General features: G+C 45.1%; 1 protein-coding gene across 3 annotated transcripts in view; it reads left to right on the top strand.

The window, feature by feature from the left end:
• The window catches only part of MELTF (melanotransferrin), a 78,087-nt gene that overhangs the window by 39,938 nt on the left and 15,063 nt on the right, over window positions 1-23,086 (top strand). For all 3 annotated transcript variants that reach the window (XM_073358914.2, XM_073358915.2, XM_073358916.1), the window contains 4 exons: window positions 3,775-3,926; window positions 7,671-7,767; window positions 20,516-20,710; window positions 22,169-22,325. In XM_073358914.2, the coding sequence (XP_073215015.1) occupies window positions 3,775-3,926; window positions 7,671-7,767; window positions 20,516-20,710; window positions 22,169-22,325 (601 nt within the window). The remainder of the gene's footprint in view (window positions 1-3,774; window positions 3,927-7,670; window positions 7,768-20,515; window positions 20,711-22,168; window positions 22,326-23,086) is intronic.

Here is a 23,086-nt window from a genome sequence, read left to right as displayed (position 1 = left end):
CTTAAATCAACCAGGGATCTCCAGACTGAAGTGTACTTTGACCATGCGCTGTCCCATCCACAGTTTATTGCCTACAACAAAGAAGCAGAGAATGGGTGGTATAGAGCTGGCTTATATATAAAGAGAGGATGGAGGTGGTTACAACACCAGCATAGGGCTTGGCTTCATGTCCTACACTAAGTCCACCATTGAACTCCTGTGTGACCTTGAGCAAGAGACTTAGCCACTCTGTGCTTCTGTTCCCCATCTGTTAAATGGGTATTTCATAGCACTTTCCTACCAGTGTTGTGAGGAAAATACATTAACAATAGTGGGACCAAGGCTCTGGGCCTCAGACCAGGAGCTCTGGAATAGGGGTGGCCAGCGGGCCATGGCCCCATCATTTTTTGTCGGCCATAAGGGTGAGCGAGGAGGGGCAGGAGGGGTGGAAAGGAGTGAGCAGGGGGTGGGGTCTTCGGGGAAGGAGCAAGGTGGGGACGGGGCCTCGGGGAAAGGGACAGCACGAGAGTAGGGCCTCAGGGGAAGGGGTGGGTGTGGGGGCCATGTTTCCGATGCTGGTGGCCCTCTCACTTTTTAGGAGCCTTCTGCCACTCCCGTCTCAGACTATAGATTATAATTAAGGCTACATTTTAGTCACTGGTATTTTTAGTAAAAGTCATAAACAGGTCACGACCAGTAAACAAAAATTCACGGCCTGTTACCTGTCCATGACTTTACTACATACTCCTACCTAAAACTTGGGTGGGAGACCGCAGGTGCTGTAGCGGGAGGGGGAGGGTGGTCTGGGGGCACTGCAGGTGCTGGGGGAGGTGGCCCGGCACCCCCACTGGTGCTGGGGGGGTGGGCATCAGTGTGCGGCCCAGGACCCCTGCTGGTGCTGTGGGGGCCGGTTGGTGGGGCTGGCAGGGGCTGCCTACCAGGCTCCACATGTCCCTGAAGCTCCAAGGTGGCAGAGGAGCCAGGGGGCTACTCCAGCCACAAGCGCTAGCTGCGCAACTCCCATTGGCCGGTTACCGCAGCCAATGGGAGCTGCGTGAGGGCGCATGGAGCCCCCTGGCACCTCCGCCTAGGAGCTGCAGAGCCATGCCAGTGGGAGCTGGAGAGCCCCCCACCCCAAACTCCCTGCACCCCCCTTCCTCTACCCCCTCCCATGCACCCAAACTGCTGCTGCTGGCCCAGAGGCTACCCAGTCCTTGGAAAAATCATGGAGCAGGTCCTCAAGGAATCAATTCTGAAGCACTTAGAGGAAAGGAAAGTGATCAGTAACAGTCAGCATGGATTCACCAAGGGCAAGTCATGCCTGACTAACCTAATTGCCTTCCATGAGGAGATAACTGGCTCTGTGGATGAGGGGAAACCAGTGGATATGTTATTCCTTGACTTTAACAAAGCTTTTGATATGGTCTCCCACTGTATTCCAGCCAGCAAGTTAAAGAAGTATGGGCTGGATGAATGGACTATAAGGTGGATAGAAAGCTAGATTGTCAGGCTCAACGGGTAGTGATCAATGGCTCCATGTCTAGTTGGCAGCCGGTATCAACTGGAGTGCCCAAAGGGTTGGGCCTGTGTCCGGTTTTGTTCAATATCTTCATTAATGATCTGGAGGATGGTGTGGATTACACCCTCAGCACGTTTGCAGATGACACTAAACTGGGAGGAGAGGTGGATACGCTGGGTAGGGATAGGATACAGAGGGTCCTAGACAAATTAGAGGATTGTGCCAAAAGAAATCTGATGAGGTTCAACAAGGACAAGTGCACAGTCCTGCACTTAGGACGGAAGAATCCCATGCACCGCTACAGACTAGGGACCGAATGGCTAGGCAGCAGTTCTGCAGAAAAGGACCTTGGGGTTACAGTGGACGAGAAGCTGGATATGAGTCAACAGTGTGTTGTTGTTGCCAAGAAGGCCAATTGCATTTTGGGCTGTATAAGTAGGGGCATTGCCAGCAGATCGAGGGACGTGATCGTTCCCCTCTATTCAACATTGGTGAGGCCTCTTCTGGAGTACTGTGTCCAGCTTTGAGCCCCACACTGCAAGAAGGATGTGGATAAATTGGAGAGAGTCCAGCAGAGGGCAACAAAAATGATTAGGGGACTGGAACACATGACTTACAAGGAGAGGCTGAGGGAACTGGGATTGTTTAGTCTGTGGAAGAGAAGAATGAGGGGGGATTTGATAGCTGCTTTCAAGTACCTGAAAGCGGGTTCCAAAGAGGATTGATCCAGACTGTTCTCAGTGGTAGCAGATCACAGAACAAGGAGTAATGGTCTCAAGTTGCAGCGCGGGAGGTTTAGTTTGGCTGTTAGGAAAAACTTTTTCACTAGGAGGGTGGTGAAACACTGGAATGGGTTACCTAGGGAGGTGGTAGAATCTCCTTCCTTAGATATTTTTAAGGTCAGGCTTGACAAAGCCCTGGCTGGGATGATTTAGTTGGGGACTGGTCCTGCTTTGAGCAGGGGGTTGGACTAGATGACCTCCTGAGGTCCCTTCCAACCCTGATATTCTATGACCTCCATGACAGAGTCGCAGCCTTAATTATAATACAGAACACAGGAACTGACTTTCCAATGTGCTGGTGGCTGCTTGACCCCTAGCTCTGCCCCTGGCTCCGCCGCACCTTCCCCCAAGGGCTTGCCCCCCCGTCCCTGTCCTGTCCCCACTCCACCTCTTCCTGCCCCAGTCCGCCTCCTCCCCAGAGCGCGCCACATCCTCACTCCTCCTTCCTCCCCGCACAGCCTCCTGAACACTGCGAAACAGCTGATTGCAGTGGGCAGGAGGCACTGGGAGGGAGGGGAGGTGCTGATCGGCAGGGCCAGCTGACGGGCTGGAGGCCCTCAGGGGAGGTGGAGGTTCTGATGGGGGGCTGCTGGTGGGTGATCAGCACCCACCATTTTTTCTCTATGGGTGCTCCAGCCAGAGTCAGCGCCTATGATACAGAATATTCTTTAAATCCCTATACTAGAAAATGAACTTTCCTGGCAGCTTGGACCACCTGATACCATGTTTGCTTTCACTTCTCAGAACCCAGAACATCTTCAGTAAGGGAGCCTTTGCCTACAGAACTTGTCTGCTTTGCTGGTTTTCCAGAATTAGTTGGCCTTGAGAACACACCAGATGCATCTGTTCAGGTTGGCCTATGGTTTACCTTTTGAGATAGTGTAATCCATACACCTCCTGGGTGCAGTGTTCTCTCCCGTCTAGTGGTACCAAGACCACTTAGAGAGAGAGATAAAATAAGTCTGCTCTACAGCCTTAGCTACCAGCCAGCTGGCTTTTAGCTCATGCAGTAGAGGCCCATGCACTAAGCTTCAGAGGTCCCAGTTCGATCCCACCCACTGACGACCGGGGTCTGTCGGCATCACAGTAGCACACTGGGTAGGGCGACAGTAGCAGGAGTCATTTATCCACCCTCTGCGAGTGGACTTGTAGTGTAGTCAGCAGTTCCTTCCGTGGCTGCTAAGTCTAGCCCAGTGGTTAGGGAGACCCTGTGTGGAACCATTAAGCAGCACGGGCAGGACTTTCTCAGTGTAGGAGCTAGAGAGAACCATGCGGTCTGTCTGTGCCATAAGTATCAGTAAAGAATCGTCTTCATGTTCATTACACCCCAGCCCTCTTTATTGTGTACTGTGAGGTTTACTACCATTGTGTTCATTTCTAAGTGTGCATTTTTTAATAAGGTGAGGGGCCCAGGTGTATGGTAATGAGCAGAATATATACATGTTTACATCTATTACATTTAATCCTTATTATTTTCTTTCAAATTTAATGCAGGGTTACCAGAAAGCCTGCGATGGTGCGTTGTGCTCACTGAGGAGATCTGGAAATGTAGTGAAATGGCTGTTGCCTTTAAAGAAAAGAACTTGAAACCAGAGATCCAGTGTGTTTCAGCCAAGACAACAGAACAGTGTATGGAAATGATCCAGGTGAGTTTATTAGCATGATTTGTATGAACCATACTGATTCTTGACTATGAAATATATTGTAATGCATTAGTTAATGAGTACATTGACAACTGTCCTCTGCTGGATAGAATCAGAACTACTCAATTGTGTGACATTGGTTCTGTATGTAAGCAGCAGGCACTGGCTGGTAAATCCAGGAGATTATACAGGATTCTCTGGAGGTCTTGTGGTAGAGGCCTGAGATTTTGGGTGAGTATCTCATGCTACTGTGTCCAGAGAGATATCTGTTTCCTATTTCTTAACCTCTGATATCTGTTGCACTTCTATTTTCTCAAAGTATTTTAAAGATAAATACACAAACACTGAGGCTGGCAAACAATTGCCTTTCCACCCTCCAACAGGTGGTCTGACACTGACAGAAAGAAAGTCCTTTAACAGTGATTAATAGCTGCCTTTCAAATGCTTACCTGCTGACAACAGGTACAGCAGTTCATGGATAATTTTGTCTGGCTTTATCCAACTCATCCAGACTCCTTTTTTTATTTTTTTTAAATTTGTTCACAATTTTTCTTTGCCATGGGATGTAGATTACTGGCAGACTTCAGACCTTCTGTCACACTACATAGATTAATGTTATCATTTACCAGTCAATACATTTCTTGTTAAAAAATGGCCCAGTAACACATTGTAAAATCCCCAGTCTGTTGTAAGTGGCCCCAATGGCATGATCCCATGTGCTTCAAACCAAGTGGATCTGGGGAGAGTCAAGTAACTATTTCTAGCTCTGGCAGTCTAGCGCATACTCCTGGGCTCAGACCTCTTGTCTGATGCCTTTCTTTTAACATGGGTACTGCTGCCCAGCTGCCCTATAATCCAGAATCAGATTCTGAGACCTCCTGAGCGCACCAGTTGCTTATATGTGCCTCCTCACCCCCCAGTTCTACTTAGGCTATGGGCATACTTGTTTAACCCTTTTGGGATCAACATGGCAGGACAGCAAAGAACAGAGGCTTAGAAAAAGAATTTCCTAACAACTGTGCAGGAGTGCTGGAACAATTTTTGTAGTGCGGGTGTTGAGAGCCATTGAACTAAACTGTAAACCCTGTCTATAATGGAAACCATTTCCAGCCAGGGCGTGGCTGCACCCCTGGTTCCAATACCTATGCCACAGTGACTTTACTCTTAAAGCACTTGAAAGTTACAGGTTTTTTTAAATAACAAAAGTCCCAAGGCACACCCTCTCTAGTCTGGGCTTACCTTGTCTGTACAGTCCATGGTTTGTCAGTATTTCAGGCTGTGCAGAGCCCTCCTGCGCTCCTCTCCTGCAGTCCTGCTTACATGTGGCAATGTTTGGCCCCCCTATACAGAGCAGAACCCTGCTCTTAACTAGATCCTCTGTTTTTGTGCCAGCTGAAGTTCCAAGTACACCAGTGTGCTTGCCTGTCCCGCTTTCACTCTGTAGGCCTCTGTGTAGAAATTCCGTTGCTCCATGCGAGTAGCTGAGAGTCAAAGTCAATAGATTTTTAACCTTGATGGCTCTGTGGTGGTCCTTCAGCAAGGTGTCAAATGCCTTTTGTGGGCAAGGTGGCTGTCTGGAATATTACATAACAGGCTGCTCCATGGTAGATCCAAACTAACATAGCCACAATGCCAGTATTTTAAATACAGGTACAAAATAGTCTTCACAATTTGATAGTCATATCCCAGTCTATCATGCTGGTAAGCATCAAATGCAGTTGTGACTTGTATAATATATGCTATTAGTCTAAGATCATGCAATCTTACATGAGGATTACACAATTTGTTTTACAAGAAAAAATTTAGAAATTTATTTAGCTTAAGAGCTATGGGAAAGACTTGAATATCTGAGTTTTATCCCTATTACCACTGTAAAGTTCTGAATAATTCTGAGGTGCAGAATTGTGATAGCTGTGAAGCCCTAGGTGGCTATAGATTTGTTACAATATTATGTATCCACAGATCCTTTATCAGCTGAAATCCATCGGTGCCACTTACAAACAAGATTAGTTATGTACTCACTTTATTTAAAAAGATGCATCTCCCTCTATCATCCAATATTAAATTGCAGCTACCATGACTATGGCCACTGTGCTGCTTTGAAGGGAGAAGAATGCCACTAGATTACACACAGAAATTCAATGAAACTATCCATGGGGCAGAATTTATTTTACAATTAAATAAGTAATAATGGCCTCTGTATAAATTCTTCAGCAATCTGAAGTTGAATTTGAGTTCAGTCTTATTGTATTTGTCCATTTTAGAGGAAACTTGCTAAAACATCAATAATAAAACTGAGGTCCACCGTGTCCTGTTCCTGTTGAGGCTGAGACATGTCCCATGACCCAATAAGACATCTAAGGATGTATCTTTATAGCACAGTTACCATGAGTTGTAACTCAAGTGTTACCCCTAACTCGACTCCTATCCACATGCAAAAATCCCAAGCTCAAGTTAAATGGTGCTCTAAACGTGAACTAGTTGGCCCATGTGGCAAGGGTGGAGGGGTTGAAGCTCTCAGGCAGTGCTGATGCTGGAGCTAGTAATGCAGAAAGGATGCAACAGCTTGAGTTACAACAACTCAGAAGCAGCTAATCCAATCACTATGTGTAACTCCAGTGCTGTTTTGAAGTGTGGTCATTCTCACTTGAGCGAGGCTAGCTCAAGTACAGTGACTCGAGTGTGCTAACTGAAGCTAACTGTTGCAGTGAAAACAAGCTCTATGTCTTCCCAGTTAATTCTCACCTCCATGTCAGAACACAGGGCTGCTTTGGGCTCCCTGTGATCCACCATCCAAGGGCTGGATCCTAGCATGAGAATGTGGCCAGGACTAGTGGTGGGAAAATGGAAGAGGAATGCCATGGAGGAGAGGAGTTTCTGTCAAAAGGATATGGGACTTGTTGAAACTCACTTTAGCAAAAATCATAATCTGACTGGGCCTTCCAAGGTATGTCTACGTGACCAAAAAACTCTGCGGCAGTGAGTCTCAGAACCCAGGTCTACAGGATAGCACTGCAGTGCTAAAAATCATAGAATGTCAGGGTTGGAAGGGACCTCAGGAGGTCTAGTCCAACCCCCTGCTCAGAGCAGGACCAATCCCCAACTAAATCAACTAAACAGTCTTGTAGATGTTCAAGCTTGAGCACTGAAGTACGGATAGGGGCATGAGATTCAGAACCCAAGCTTCAGGTCCAGCCCAAACATCTACACAGCTATTTTTCGTGCCATGGTGTGAGTCCCACAAGCCTAAATCTATAGACCTGGGCTCTGAGGCCTGACTACCACAGGGGATTTTTGCCGTGTAAACATACCTTCAGTGGCCAAAAGCCTTCCCACCACAGCATCACCAATGACTCTAGTTATCTAACCTTCTTAACTCCTTAACACTGGCCAGTGTGTCCTAAGGGTTAAATCTGTTGCTGCTGAGATTGCATGTCTGCATTTTTGCATCTGTTTGGTTATTATGTTTTATTCTGAAATTTATGGGTATGATTTGACAGAAAAATCACTTCAGCTTATCCACAACCAGCTGAAGAATCTGATTAAAGTTGATTGGACTGTGGAGTAAAACCTGGGAGTATTATTTTTACTGGGCCAGGACTCATTTTTAGGGTGATAGAGGATGAGGCAGCTGATATTGTGCCTCCTGGATCCTTGCTCTGAGAGATGCTTCAACTAGATGTGTGTCATCACTGTGTCTAGGAAAGATTTCTTTTCACACAACTCATTAATTTCATTGCCTTTCAGAAAAAAGAAAGTGATGCTGTAAGTGTGGATGGAGTTGATATTTACATAGCTGGAAAGATGTATGGCCTAGTGCCAGCTGCTGGGGAAAGTTACTCTGGTAAGAAGAGCAGAGAACATAGGGTTTCTATTTCCAGGCTGTTTGAAAACACTCTAGAAACGTAGTTTGAGGTCAGTGGACCTGTCTGGAAAATCATTTTTCAGACAGAAGCTAAACCACACCTTGAACTTACATGACTCTGTGTTGATAGAACTGGGTTGCCCTGGTAGTCTGTTAACTGAGATAATCAGGTGGGAATGAGGTTTACATCATGTACTGAGCATGAACGTCAATAATATCCATCTCCTTTCTGACCAGTTAGGACATCTTACAATATACTGTCAAAGTAAAACATGCAGTCTTGCACAACTAGGTGCATTATAGAAAGTTTATGTCTCTCTCTCTCTCTCTCTCTGACCCTCTGGCATTAGTCATTGGTGGAGGAAGGGTACAGGACTGTGTAGAGAACTAATCTGCACTATGTGCACCTTCCCCTATGTAACATGTTTATTTGTTATATTTATTGAAATTATGATAAATTATAATAGAGTTTTAGCATTTTATAATACAATATGAACTCTTTCTTAATTAGGCTATAACTTGGGAGCATGGGTGGCGGGTATCATAGGTTGGGGGAGGCTGTGCCTCCCCAAACAGCTAGGCATGGCCCTGCCAAAGTTCTGACCCCAGGCCTGCCTCTGTGGCTCCCCCAGTGCGGCGGTCCCAGCCAGGTGCTCCAGGGCTGGGGCTGCATGGGCTAACCTGGGGTGGGGGGGATTCTGGAAGGGGTAAGGGGCAAGACCTCAGGTGGAAGGGGCGGGGCTGGAGCTGGCCTCCCCAGCCAGCAGTTCACATGCTGCCCATGCTTGGGAGCCTCACAATTCAGCTGTAACCTTACTTCACCATGAAAGAGCCTGTGCTATTAAAGAGTGATCTTGTTAAAGTCACAGGGTCATAGGCACTGCCATACTGAGTCAGACCAAGTGATCTATCTAGTCCAGTATCATGTCCAGTGTCTAGTCCAGTATCATCTCTCTAGTCCAGTATCATCCCAGCGCTGGTGCACTATCTACACTGGAGCTTTACAGCGCTGAAACTTGCTGCGCTCGGGGGTGTTTTCTCACCCCCCTGAGCAAGCAAGTTGCAGCGCTGTAAATTGCCAGTGTAGACAGGCCCTTAGATGCTTCTCACCACAGGCTGGCTGGTTGCTCTTCAGCCAGGCTCTCCCCTTTGATCAGTGCTTCAGTCGCTTGGTGGTGATGTCTGTAGATGTTAGTGGAAGAGAGAGAGAGACAGAGCATGGCATATTTCTCTCCCTTTTATAGTGTCCTTTCTTCCCTCTTGGCTTTGCCCTCCCCCCTTCAGAGTCAGGTGAGCATTACCTCATCACAATTCCAAACTGACCAAAGGAAGGGGGTGACTCCCTGGAGAGTCTAACAGATTCTTTTGTTGCTGCCTAAGCCAGTGTCTTTTGTTCCTGTGAAGCTGAGCTTGGCTTGTCCCATACCTGCCCTGATGAGGTGTGAACTGCCTCTCTGCTCTTGGAGAGTTTTTGTCTGGGCTTGCTTTAAGCCATGAGGCTATATTTTCAGCCTCATAACTATATACATGAAATTATAACTCATAACATAACTATAACAACAATGCTCAGTGCATCATGAGCCTTCCGAAGACACCCGACATGACAAACTTTGCATTGGATACCACACAATCATTTTACAAGAATGAACATGGGGGTACTGGGTGTTCCCCGGAGGTACAGAGCATCACAGTCGCACAACAATGTATTCTTGGCCCAATGCTATTCAATATCTTATGATCTGGAAAAAATATTAGATCATTGTGAGTAAGATTTGCAGATGACAAAAAAATTTCGTAGAGTGGTAACTAACGGTGGAGGCAGGTCAGTTATACAGAGCAATATGGATTGCTTGATAAGGCAGACTTATTTTAGCCACATTCATTCTAATACTGTCAGATGCAACATTTAGTAACAAAGGGCTAAAAGCACAAAGGTATCAACATTTAGGCACCACTGACCTTCACAAAACCATCACTCAGCTGCCACATCACCCTACAACATGTGCAAAGTTGCCTAAGTCCTGAGGGCACCAAGTTGCTTGGCACCCTAGCTCACACCTAAAACCCAGCAGGATTCTCAAACTAGGCAATCCCCAGCCTATTTCAGCTACCTGGCTCAATCCAGTATGCATGCTGTCAGGCCTAAACTGCACAGAAGACAGCCAGGAGAAGCAGGTCAGGATTTTGGGCTGCTAACTGTACATGTGTGTGTCCCAGTCTACCCGGTGTTAGGGCACTCACCTGGGATGTGGGAGACTCAGGTTTAATCTCTGATTAGGAGCAGGGATTGAACTGAGTGCCCTAACCACTAGGCTATAGAATCAATCATAGAATATCAGGGTTGGAAGGGACCTCAGGAGGTCATCTAGTCCAACCTCTGCTCAGAGCAGGACCAATATCCAACTAAATCATCCCAGCCAGGGCTTTGTCAAGCCTGACCTTAAAAATATCTAAGGAAGGAGATTCCACCACCTCCCTAGGTAACGCATTCCAGTGTTTCACCACCCTCCTAGTGGAAAAGTTTTTCCTAATATCCAACCTAAACCTCCCAGACTACAACTTGAGACCATTACTCCTTGTTCTGTCGTCAGCTACCATTGAGAACAGTCTAGATCCATCCTCTTTGGAACCCTCTTTCAGGTAGTTGAAAGCAGCTATCAAATCCCCCATCATTCTTCTCTTCTGCAGACTAAACAATCCCAGTTCCCTCAGTCTCTCCTGATAAGTCATGTGTTTCAGGCCCCTAATCATTTTTGTTGCCCTCCGCTGGACGTTTTCCAATTTTTCCACATCCTTCTTGTAGTGTGGGGCCCAAAACTAGACGCAGTACTCCAGATGAGGCCTCACCAATGTCGACTAGAGGGGAACGATCACGTCCCTCGATCTGCTGGCAATGCCCCTACTTATACAGCCCAAAATGCAATTGGCCTTCTTGGCAACAACAGCACACTGTTGACTCATATCCAACTTCTCATCCACTGTAACCCCTAGGTCCTTTTCTGCAGAACTACTGCCGAGCCATTCGGTCCCTAGCCTGTAGCCATTTATGGGATTCTTCCGTCCTAAGTGCAGGACCCTGCACTTGTCCTTGTTGAACCTCATCAGATTTCTTTTGGCCCAATCCTCTAATTTGTCTATGTCCCTCTGTATCCTAGCCCTACCCAGAATATCTACCTCTCCTCCCAGTTTAGTATCATCTGCAAACTTTCTGAGGGTGCAATCCACACCATCCTCCAGATTATTTATGAAGATATTGAACAAAACCGGCCCGAGGACCGACCCTTTGGGCACTCCAGTTGATACCGGCTGCCAACTAGACATGGAGCCACTGATCACTACCCGTTGAGCCCAACAATCTAGCCAGCTTTCTATCCACCTTATAGTCCATTCATCCAGCCCATACTTCTTTAACTTGCTGACAAGAATACTGTGGGAGACCGTATCAAAAGCTTTGCTAAAGTCAAGGAACAACACATCCACCGCTTTCCTCTCATCCATAGAACCTGTTATCTCGTCAAAGAAGGCAATTAGATTAGTCAGGCATGATTTGCCCTTGGTGAATCCATGCTGACTGTTCCTGATCACTTTCCTCTCCTCTAAGTGCTTCAGAATTGATTTCTTGAGGACCTGCTCCATGATTTTTCCAGGGACTGAGGTGAGGCTGACTGGACTGTAGTTCCCAGGATCCTCCTCCTTCCCTTTTTTAAAGATGAGCACTACATTAGCCTTTTTCCAGTCTTCTGGGACTTCCCCAGATCGCCATGAGTTTTCAAAGATAATGGCCAATGGCTCTGCAATCACATCCGCCAACTCCTTTAGCACTCTCGGATGCAACGCATCCGGCCCCATGGAGTTGTGCTCGTCCAGCTTTTCTAAATAGTCCTGAACCACTTCTTTCTCCACAGAGCGCTGGTCACCTCCTCCCCATGCTGTGCTGCCCAGTGCAGTAGTCTGGGAGCTGACCTTGTTCGTGAAGACAGAGGCAAAAAAAGCATTGAGTACATTAGCTTTTTCCACATCCTCTGTCACTAGGTTGCCTCCCTCATTCATTAAGGGGCCCACACTTTCCTTGGCTTTCTTCTTGTTGCTAACATACCTGAAGAAACCCTTCTTGTTACTCTTAACATCTCTTGCTAGCTGTAACTCCAGGTGTGATTTGGCCATCCTGATTTCACTCCTGCATCCCCAAGCAATATTTTTATACTCTTCCCTGGTCATTTGTCCAATCTTCCACTTCTTGCAAGCTTCTTTTTTGTGTTTAAGATCAGCAAGGATTTCACTGTGAAGCCAAGCTGGTCGCCTGCCATATTTACTGTTCTTTCTACACATCGGGATGGTTTATCCCTGTAACCTCAATAAGGATTCTTTAAAATACAGCCAGCTCTCCTGGACTCCTTTCCCCCTCATGTTATTCTCCTAGGGGGTCTTGCCCATCAGTTCCCTGCGGGAGTGAAAGTCTGCTTTTCTGAAGTCCAGGGTCCGTATTCTGCTGCTCTTCTTTCTTCCCTGTGTCAGGATCCTGAACTCGACCATCTCATGGTCACTGCCTCCCAGGTTCCCATCCACTTTTGCTTCCCCTGCTAATTCTTCCCGGTTTGTGAGCAGCAGGTCAAGAAGAGCTCTGCCCCTAGTTGGTTCCTCCAGCACTTGCACCAGGAAATTGTCCCCTACCCTTTCCAAAAACTTCCTGGATTGTTTGTGCACTGCTGTATTGCTCTCCGAGCAGATATCAGGGTGATTGAAGTCTCCCATGAGAACCAGGGCCTGCGATCTAGTAACTTCCATGAGTTGCCGGAAAAAAGCCTCGTCCACCTCATCCCCCTGGTCCGGTGGTCTATAGCAGACTCCCACCACGACATCACCCTTGTTGCTCACACTTCTAAACTTAATCCAGAGACACTCAGGTTTTTCTGCAGTTTCATACCGGAGCTCTGAGCAGTCATACTGCTCCCTTACATACAATGCAACTTCCCCACCTTTTCTGCCCTGCCTGTCCTTCCTGAACAGCTTATATCCATCCATGACATGTGAGTTATCCCACCAAGTCTCTGTCATTCCAATCACATCATAATTCCTTGACTGTGCCAGGACTTCCAGTTCTCCTGCTTGTTTCCCAAGCTTCTTGCATTTGTGTATAGGTACTTGAGAAAACTCGCTGATCGTCCCTCTTTCTCAGTATGAGGCAGGACCCCTGCCCTCTCGCGCGCTCCTGCTCGTGCTTCCTCCCGGTATCCCAATTCCCGACTTACCTCAGGGCTTTGGTCTCCTTCCGCTGGTGAACCTAGTTTAAAGCACTCCTCACTAGGTTAGCCAGCCTGCTTGCGAAGATGCTCTTCCCTCTCTTTGTTAGGTGGAGCCCGTCTCTGCCTAGCACTCCTCCTTCTTGGAACACCATCCCATGGTCAAAGAATCCAAAGCCTTCTCTCCGACACTACCTGCGTAGCCATTCATTGACTTCTACGATTCGACAGTCTCTACCTAGGCCTTTTCCTTCCATGGGGAGGATGGACGAGAAGACCACTTGTGCCTCAAACTCCAATCAATCTCTCATGTCTTCCTCTGTCTCTCTTTCTGGCCCAATGAATACTTAATTATACAAAGTGGTGCATGTCCATTTGCTCCCCCATTAGCCTTCGCATCACCTCTTGCCTCCGCTCTTCGCACTCGTGTCCCTGCTCTTCACACTCAATGCTTTCCTAGCCTCTAACACTGAATGCCTCCATGCATAAAGCTGTGCCCTATCAGTGCAGGAGGACTGCATGAGCTCGGAAAACATGTCATCGCAAGTGCGTTTTTTTTTGCTTTCTAATCTGTGATAACCTCAGGGACGGAGATGATATGGGGGGAGATAAAAAGGGAAAGTAAAATTTAAGATGTTACACTTCTGAGAACAAAAGGGAGACTCTTTCACAGTGAATCAAGCAATTCACAGCAGACAGCACATGTGCTTTAGGTACAAGGTCGCATTTTGCCTTTTATATTGAGCGCCTGCTGGTATGGTGACACATCACACACGTCTGGGCAACAGAATTCAGTTTCCATGCAGCCATGGTAAGGCAAAGGGTATGTGGGGTTGGCTTCTTACGCATAATATGTGGGAATGGTTTCACACTGCAGCACCATCCTTTCCCATAGCAAGCAATGGGTTGGGTTTCACATTTAAAAGGAGGGGCTGCTGTTTTCAGGTGGATGTGCAGCACACACCTCCCCCCACCCTACCGAGTGGCTATTCTCCAGGATCCAGAGTAACAGTCATGTTAGTCTGTATTTGCAAAAAGAAAAGGAGTACTTGTGGCACCTTAGAGACTAACCAATTTATTTGAGCAAAAGCTTTCGTGAGCTACAGTTCACTTCATTGGATGCATTCTCTAGGATGATCCCTTTTAGCCAAGCGCAAACAGCCCAGCATGAACGGGGTCCTTTTACTTTTCCCTTACAAAAATTCCCCTATTTCAACCAGGTGACCATGAATGATATCACTCTTCTGAGGCTAACACAGAAAGATTTAGACCAAATGTTGCTTGAATACGACCAAAACCCAGGACCATTCATTGCCATGCTTTGTGCTGAAATGATTCCAGAATACTTTCAGAGTACCTCCAGGAGAGCTTCATGGAGATGTCCCTGGAGGATTCCCACTCCATCCCCAGACATGTGAACAGACTTTTCCAGTAGCTGTATTGGCCGCAAATGCATCCCAATTCTTCAGGGCAAATCAAACATTAAACACTATTGCTTTTAAACCCTGTACTGTACTTACAGATGTGCACTCATCAGAGGTGCCTTCTCTGCCTTCAGGGTCGGTGATCCTGCCTTCGGAGGGTATTGGCTCTAGGGTGATGAAAAGGTACTGGCTGCCAGGGAGAACAGATTCACCGCTTGCCTGCTGTGTATTCTCCTCCTCCTCTTCCTCATCCACAAAATCCTCCTCCCTGTTGCGTGAGACTCCCCCCTTGCAGGTGTCCACGGACAGTGGTGGAGTAGTGGTAGGGTCCCCTCCTAGCATGGCATGCAGCTGATCATAGAAGCAGCATGTATGGGTCTCTGACCTGGAGTGACTGTTTGCCTCCTTTGTCTTTTGGTAGGCTTGCCTCAGCTCCTTAACTTTCACGCGGCACTGCTGTGTGTCCCTGTTGTAGCCTCTCTCCAACATGCCCTGGGAGATTTTGGCAAATATATTTGCATTTCTTCTTTTTGATCAGAGTTCAGCCTGCACAGATGCTTCTCCCCATACAGCGATCAGATCCAGTGTCTCCCTTTCTGTCCATGCTGGAGTTCGTTTGCGATTCTGCGGAGACTGCATGGTCACCTGTGCTGCTGAGTTCGCCACGCTGACCAAACAGGAAATGAAATTCAAAAGTTCCCTGGGCTTTTCCTGTGTACCTGGCTAGTGCATCGGAGTTCAAAGTGCTGTTCAGAGCGGTCACAATGGAGCACTCTGGGATAGCTCCTGGAGACCAATACCATTGATTTGCATCCACACTACCCCAAATTTGACCCAACAAGGTCGATTTTAGTGCTACTCCCCTTGCCGGGGAAGAGTACAGAAGTTGATTTTAAGAGCCCTTTAGGTCGACAGAGTGGGGTTGGTTGTGTGGACGCATTCATTTTAAAATCGACCTAGTACGGCTAAATTCGACCTAACCCCATAGTGTAGACCAGGCCTAAAATAGGGAAAGAACAAATAAAAAACTACTTAGATGTCTTCAAGTCACCAGGGCCTGATGAAATACATCCTAGAATACTCAAGAGCTGCCTGAGGAGATATCTGAGTCATTAGTGATTATCTTCGAAAAGTCATGGAAGACAGGAGAGATTCCAGAGGACTGGAAAAAAGCAAATATAGTGCCAATATATAAAAAGGGGATAAGGACAGTCTGGCGAATTAGACCGGTCAGCTTAATTTCAATACCTGGAAAGAAAATGGAGCACATTATTAAGCAATCAGTTTGCAAACAGGTAGAAGAAAATAAGGTGATAAGTAACAGTCAGCATGGATCTGTCAAGAACAAATCATGTAAAAGCAACCTGATAACTTTTGTTGACAGGATAACAAGTCTGACAAATAGGGGGAAAGCGATAGGTGGGGTATATCTTGACTTTAGTAAGGCTTTTGATGCTGTCTTGCATGACCTTCTCATAAACAAACTAGGGAAATACAACCTAGATGGAACTACTAGATGATGGGTGCACAACTGGTTGGAAAACCATTCCCAGAGAGTAGTTATGAGCGGTTCACAGTCAATCTGGAAAGGCATAACAAGTGGGGCCTTGCAGGGATCAGTTCTGGCTCCAGTTCTGTTCAATATCTTAATCAATTATTTAGATAATGGCATAGAGAGTACACTTATAAAGTTTGCAGATGATACCAAGTTGGGAGGGATTGCAAGTGCTTTGGGGGATAGGATTAAAATTCAGAATGATCTGGACAAACTGGAGAAATGGTCTGAAGCAAATAGGATGAAATTCAATAAAGAAAAATGCAAAGTATTCCATTTAGGAAGGAACAATCAGTTGCACATGTACAAAATGGAAAATTATTGCCTAGCAAGGATCATAGCGGATCACAAGCTAAATATGAGTCAACAGTGTAACACTTGCACACAAAAAAACCAAACGTAATTCTGGATGTATTAGCAGGAGTAAAAAGAAAAGGAGTACTTGTGGCACCTTAGAGACTAACAAATTTATTAGAGCATAAGCTTTCGTGAGCTACAGCTCACTTCGTCGGATGCAGGAGTGTTATTCTTCTGCTCTACTCCAGAATGATTAGGCCTCAACTGGAGTATTTTGTCCAGTTCTGGGTGCCACATTTCAGGAAAGATGTGGACAAATTGGAGAAAGTCCAGAATAGAGTAATAAAAATTATTGAAAACATGAGCGATGAGGGAAGATTGAAAAAATTGGGTTTGTTTAGTCTGAAGAAGAGAAGATTGAGAGGGGCCATGATAACAATTTTCAAGTACATAAAAGGTTGTTACAAGGAGTAGGGAGAAAAAAATTACTCCTAACTTCTGAGGATAGAACAAGAAGCAATGGTCTTAAATTGCAGCAAGGGTGGTTTATGTTGGACATTAGGAAAAACTTCCTAACTGTCAGCGTAGTTAACCACTGGAATAAATTGCTTAGGCAGGCTGGGGAAACTCCATCACTGGAGCTTTTTAAGAGCAGGTTAGACAAACACCTGTCAGGGATGGGCTAGATAATACTTAATCCTGCCATGACAGGGGACTGAACTAGATGAGCTCTACAGGTCCCTTCTAGACCTATGATTCTGTGACTCTCAGGTAGACGTAAGGAGATTACATAGGCACCAGCTCCATGAGGGCTTTGGGGCTGGAGTACCCACGGGGAAAAAATGGTGGGTGCTCAAACCCCACTAGCAGCCCTGCTATCAAGGCCTCTCCCTCCCTCCAGTGCCTCCTGCCACCGGCAGGCCCTACTGATCAGCGCCTCTCCCTCCCTCCCAGTGCCTACTGCCTGCCATGGATCAGCTGTTTCGCGGTGTCAGGAGGTGTGAGGATGCAGGGGGAGGGACTAAGGTGACTAGATGTCCTGATTTTATAGGGACAGTCCTGATATATTACCCCTCCACCCCCTGTCCTGATTTTTCACACTTGCTATCTGGTCACCCTAGGGAGGGACTGGGCAGGGAAGAGGTGGGGTGGGGGCGGGAAGAGGCAGGGCAGGGGTGGAGTGGGGTGGGAAGATTCAGGGTGGGGGGGACACTGGGGGAAGGGGTGGAGTGGGGAAGGGGCCTGGGTGGAGCTGGTGGGAGCACCCCCCAGCAGATTAGAAATTTAGTGCCTATATGAGGTTATATTACTTCTGCATTTGGCATTCATGTGATTGCTGCTGGTGTGTCCACTTCTGGTGTTCATAATTCAAGAAAAATTTTGATAAATTGGAGGGGGTTCAAAGAAGAGCCACAAGAATGATTAAAGCCTTGGAAAACATGCTTATAGTGAAAGGCTCAAGGAACCCAATCTATTTAGCTTACCAAAATAAAGAAGGTTACGAGGTGACTTGATCACAGTGTACAAGTACCTACACGAGGACCAGAAAGTTAATAATAGAGGGCTTTTCAGTCTAGCAGACAAAGGTATAGCAACATACAATGACTGGAAGATGAAGCTAGACAAATTCAGACTGGAAATAAGTTACAAATTTTTAACAGAAAGGGTAATTAACAATTTGAACAATTTACCAAGGGTCGTTGTGGAGTCTTCATCACTAGCAATTTTTAAATCAAGATTGGATGTTTTTTCTAAGTGATCTGCTCTAGTTCAACCAGGAATTAATTCAGGAAATCTTATTCAGCCTGTGATATACAGGAGGTCAGACTAGATGATCACAATGGTCCTTTTCTGGCCTTATAATCTATTAAGCAGTTCCTGCCTTTTCAGTCTCTTTTCATATGAAAGTCTCTCCAGGCCCCAAACATTCTTGTAACCCATTTTTGACACACCCATATATTTCTGCAATAGCCATTTTGAGCTGGGGTGGCCATTACTGCACACAGTATTCTAGTGGAGGCAGTCCATTGATTTATATAATGGCATTATAATATTTTCTGTATTATTCTCTATTCCATTGCTAATTTTTGTTAGTTTTTTAACCGCAGATATATATTGACCAGAGGTCTTCAGTGAGCTGTCTACAATGATTCCCACATTCTTTTCCTTAGCTGACACCCCCAGTATGGTGTATGAATAGTTCCAATTAGTCTCTCCCACATTTAGAACTTCGCATTTGTCAATGGCATATTTTACATAGCCATATTCACCACTGCTTAAGTGTGTGCACATCTCCTTAGAAGTCAATGGACTTTGCCTGCTTACTACTTGGGCTGCACAATAATCATACTTAGTATTTGTCATAAATATAAAGGGAAGGGTAAACACCTTTAAAATCCTTCCTGGCCAGAGGAAAAACCCTTTCATCTATAAAGGGTTAAGAAGCTAGGATAACATCACTGGCACCTGACCACAATGACCAATGAGAAGACAAGATACTTTCAAAGCTGGAGGGGGGAGAAACAAAGGGTCTGGGTCTGTCTGTGTGATGCTTTTGCCGGGGACAGAACAGGAATGGAGTTTTAGAACTTAGTAAGTAATCTAGCTTGGTATGCGTTAGATTCTGATTTCTTTAAATGGCTGAGAAAATAAGCTGTGCTGAATAGAATGAATATTCCTGTTTTTGTGTCTTTTTGTAACTTAAGGTTTTGCCTAGAGGGATTCTCTACTTTTTGAATCTAATTACCCTGTAAAGTATTTACCATCCTGTTTTTACGGAGGTGATTCTTTTTTATTTTTTCTTCTATTAAAATTCTTCTTTTAAGAAACTGAATGTTTTTTTCATTGTTCTTAAGATCCAAGGGTTTGGGTCTGTGGTCACCTATGCAAATTGGTGAGGATTTTTATCAAACCTTCCCCAGAAAAAAGAGGGTAAGATTTGGGAGGATTTTGGGGGGAAAGACATTTCCAAACGAACTCTTTCCTAATAATAATAATACCGGTGTTAGACATTTGGTGGTGGCAGCGAAAGTCCAAGGGCAAAGGGTAAAATAGTTTGTACCTTGGAGAAGTTTTAACCTAAGCTGGTAAAAGTAAGCTTAGGAGGTTTTCATGCAGGTCCCCACATCTGTACCCTAGCGTTCAGAGTGGGGAAGGAACATTGACAGTATTTATGTAGCATTTTTCATCAATACATGTCAGAGCACTTTAAAAAGGAGGGTAAATATCGTTATCCTCATTTTACAAATAGGGAAAGTGAGGCACAGAGGGGGGAGGCCTCACAACAAGTCAGTGGCAGACCCTGGCTGCTCTATGTGCTTATTCTTTGATGGTCTGACCTCATGCATGTCTTACTGCCCTTTCTGTGCACCCACCCACAACAAATATTTTGTGCTTTAGCAATGAGGTGCAAATAAAGGGCTGAGTAACATTGTTTATCCAAAATGTTACTGGTGACTTTTTGTCTTTTCACCAGTTCTGCAAAGATGTGAAGGTTTCTGGAATTTTGTGGTGTTAGTTCATAGCTTTTGTTGTCTATGTCAAACATCATTTTTCACCCAGGGGATGAATGAAAGAACTTTCACAGAAGAAAATAATACAGTAATTTACATTTTAAGTTCTAGCTGAGATCAAATTCTTCCCCTTACTGATACTTTTCAAAAGTAGAGTGATAAAAGGCTGACTAGTGGTGGTGTTTGTCATCAAGGTGAGCCTATAGAAATCTGCAAAATGTTTAGAGCTTTTCCTCCAAATCTGTAAAAGTTACATATGAGCAATGTGCTTTTTAAAGCAGCTTAGTCATGTAGCTTAGGACCCAAATGGAGGATTTTGCAAAATGAAAAGGGGAAAAAAGATGGGGGGTAATTCCTAAAAACTAAAACTTATAGAAATATTTTCATGGCATTTGAAAAAGCAATTCAGACCCATCTCTATATTAAGACAGCAGTAAAGGCATCTATATAAATGAAAGGCTCCACATGAATGTCAGATTGTTAGTGTAAAACAGCTAATTAAGAATTATGTATTTATAATGAAAGGAGGAAAAATGACGTTCCATAACCTGGAATTGTTGGTGCAATCTCTTTCATGTAGGATGAGTTAGGAATTTAGCAGCAAATGAGATATAATTGATCTGCCATATCAATCAGGTTTTCATGAAACAATAAGGCCACTCAGGAAAAGGCATAATTATTTTTTTTCTTCCCAACAAGCTGATGACAACAGCAACATGTACTATGCTGTGGCATTAGTGAAACGGAACACCTCCAATGCTTTCACCATCAATGATCTGAAAGGGAAAAAGTCCTGCCACACAGGATATGGGAGAATGGCTGGATGGAACATCCCTATTGGTGTTCTAATTAAAAGGGGCTTTATTAGGCTCACAGACTGCAATATTCCTCAAGGTAAGGATTCTACACATCAGAAGATGGAATGACAGGTTGGTTGTGCCTTTTTTATTCAGGGAAGAAAAGTCCCAAGAGAAGTTTCCTAGCTCAGTGTGTGTTTCATATTGGTATTAAATGCTTATCTTGATGCCTGAGGATTACGTCTGTTACACCTGGGAAGTCTCCTGGGAGTAATGCATGAGAAATTCCTCTTGTAGAGTAGAAAAACCTTTTTTTCCATTTCATCTTATGGTTAACTCACTGCAAAACAATATGGGCCCAGTCCTTCAGCCCTTCCTCTCCTGCAAGCAGTCCTTACAGAAGCAGTTGTAATGCTGACAGACCTCGGTCATTGGTGGGCGGCATTGAATCTGGGGCCTCTGGAGCTTAGTGCATGAGCCTCTACTGCATGAGACAAAAGCCATATAGCTGTTAGCTAAGGTGCAGAACAGACTCATTAATCTCCCTCTCTACTTGGTACCACTAAATGGGACAGAACACCACACCCAAGAGGTGTGTGGGTTACACAGTGTCATGAACTCGCTATACCTCAGTGTGAATCTCTGGAGATAATTGCTGTCAATGGGGCTGCTTGTGTAAGTAAGGCTTGCAGGATTAGGCTTTTTGTGATACTTTGTATGGAAGTCCCAAATGAAGAAGAAACACAGAGCCAAATTCTGTGTAACCCCAATGAAGACAATATGATCAGACAGGATTTACTAGAAGTCAGTGGAGAATTTGGCCCACAGTTCTGGTGTATTTTCCAACCTATGTTTACTGAGCAAGAACAGACTTCTGGGCTAAATATTTGAAAAGTTGTGGCTTAATTGGGTGTACAGATTGTGCATGGGCCAAATCCTGAAAACTTTCTATTTCATCAAGACCTTATTGGAGTAAAGATTAAACAAGGTCTGCAGGCTTCTGGCCCAGAATGAGTAGTTCTCGAAGTAGAGTTTTACCCCTGCAATTGCATTTTTAATCAATAATGTGTGTGCAAATTAATGAACAAAGAAGTGGGCAGGCCCAGTATTATACGTAGCCTTCTTTAAATGTGCAAGTGTATTTTCTACATAGGGGGCACATTTTTGCACTGAATTAATTGATTTGCTTGTTTTAACAAAATGGACATGCAAAATCTTACACCAACTTTCAGAAATGCAGCTGAAGTGTCTATTGTAATCAAAGTAGTTTGTACCCTCTGTTAACCAACTATAAACTTAGCATGTGCTCTTGGAGAATCTGATCCAATCTATCCTTCAGCCTATCTCACCAGCTAACAATCTAGACTGAATTTTGAAGATGTTTTGAAAGATATAATTAGTCAGTCCCAGTAAGCCTAATATAATATGCATGTTGCTGGCTTTTCAGTGAAACCTGCATTGCCATATAATTAAATGATATTGTAATCTAGGTGTTTTGTGAATGGCTGACACTCACCTATCCATGCTTTTTGTTGGCACATCTTTCTTTTTTCAGCTGTGAGTGACTTTTTCTCCGCTAGCTGTGTGCCTGCAGCCAAGATGGACAATTACCCATCAAAACTCTGTGAGCTTTGCATCGGAGATAACAGTGGAAACAATAAATGTGATGCAAGTACCCAGGAACGTTATTATAGCTACAGTGGAGCCTTCAGGTAATGAACAAACATAATTATTGTGCAATGTGGATGCTTATTTTGCAAAAGATGATGAGGCATTATTGTATTCAATGTAATTGTAGCCATGTTGGTCCCAGGATATTAGAGACAAGGTGGGTGAGGGCCAGTAAAAGATATTACCTCACCCACCTTGTCTAATAAGTTTAAGATGGCACTTGTCCCACAAATCTCTCTCAGAAGTCCAGCAATAAAAATATATCAAAAAGCTGCCACTTTATGTCATCCACATCTCTGTTGACACACCTCCTCTTTGGTACAGTAAGCATCTCTCTTTGTGTGCACCCATCATAACCTTGGGCAGCACATCTTGCTGAAAGAAGTTGCTTCTGTCCATGCCTTTCTGATTGAGATGGTGGGGGTTGGACTCCAGGCTATCTGTTAGATCCTAGACCATGAGTCTGGGAATACTATCTCCCCTTGTTCCTATCCAAACCCCTGCACGCACGCACACACACACACACACCCTTGGAGAAGCAGGAGTTAATCCCAGGACCAACACTTCTCTCAATAATAAAACAACTCGTATCTAAGCAGGACAAATCTCACTCAGTATCAAGGCAAATTCCAGGAGTATAGCCCTCTCTACATATACACATTTCCTAGCAATAGTACAGTATGCACAGCCTCCAGTGCTTAATGCTCTCTAACCCAATTAAAAGCCCAAGAAGACTGACCCAGAGTGCTTTGTCCCATCCCGGGTACCAACTGGCGCTTTGCTGAAGTCACAGATGCTGGGC

This window comes from Lepidochelys kempii, chromosome 9 (genome assembly GCF_965140285.1).
Source record: "Lepidochelys kempii isolate rLepKem1 chromosome 9, rLepKem1.hap1, whole genome shotgun sequence".
Lineage (NCBI taxonomy): Eukaryota > Metazoa > Chordata > Testudines > Cheloniidae > Lepidochelys > Lepidochelys kempii.
Note: the sequence above shows the minus strand (reverse complement) of the source record. Positions and strands in the feature narration are given on the sequence as shown.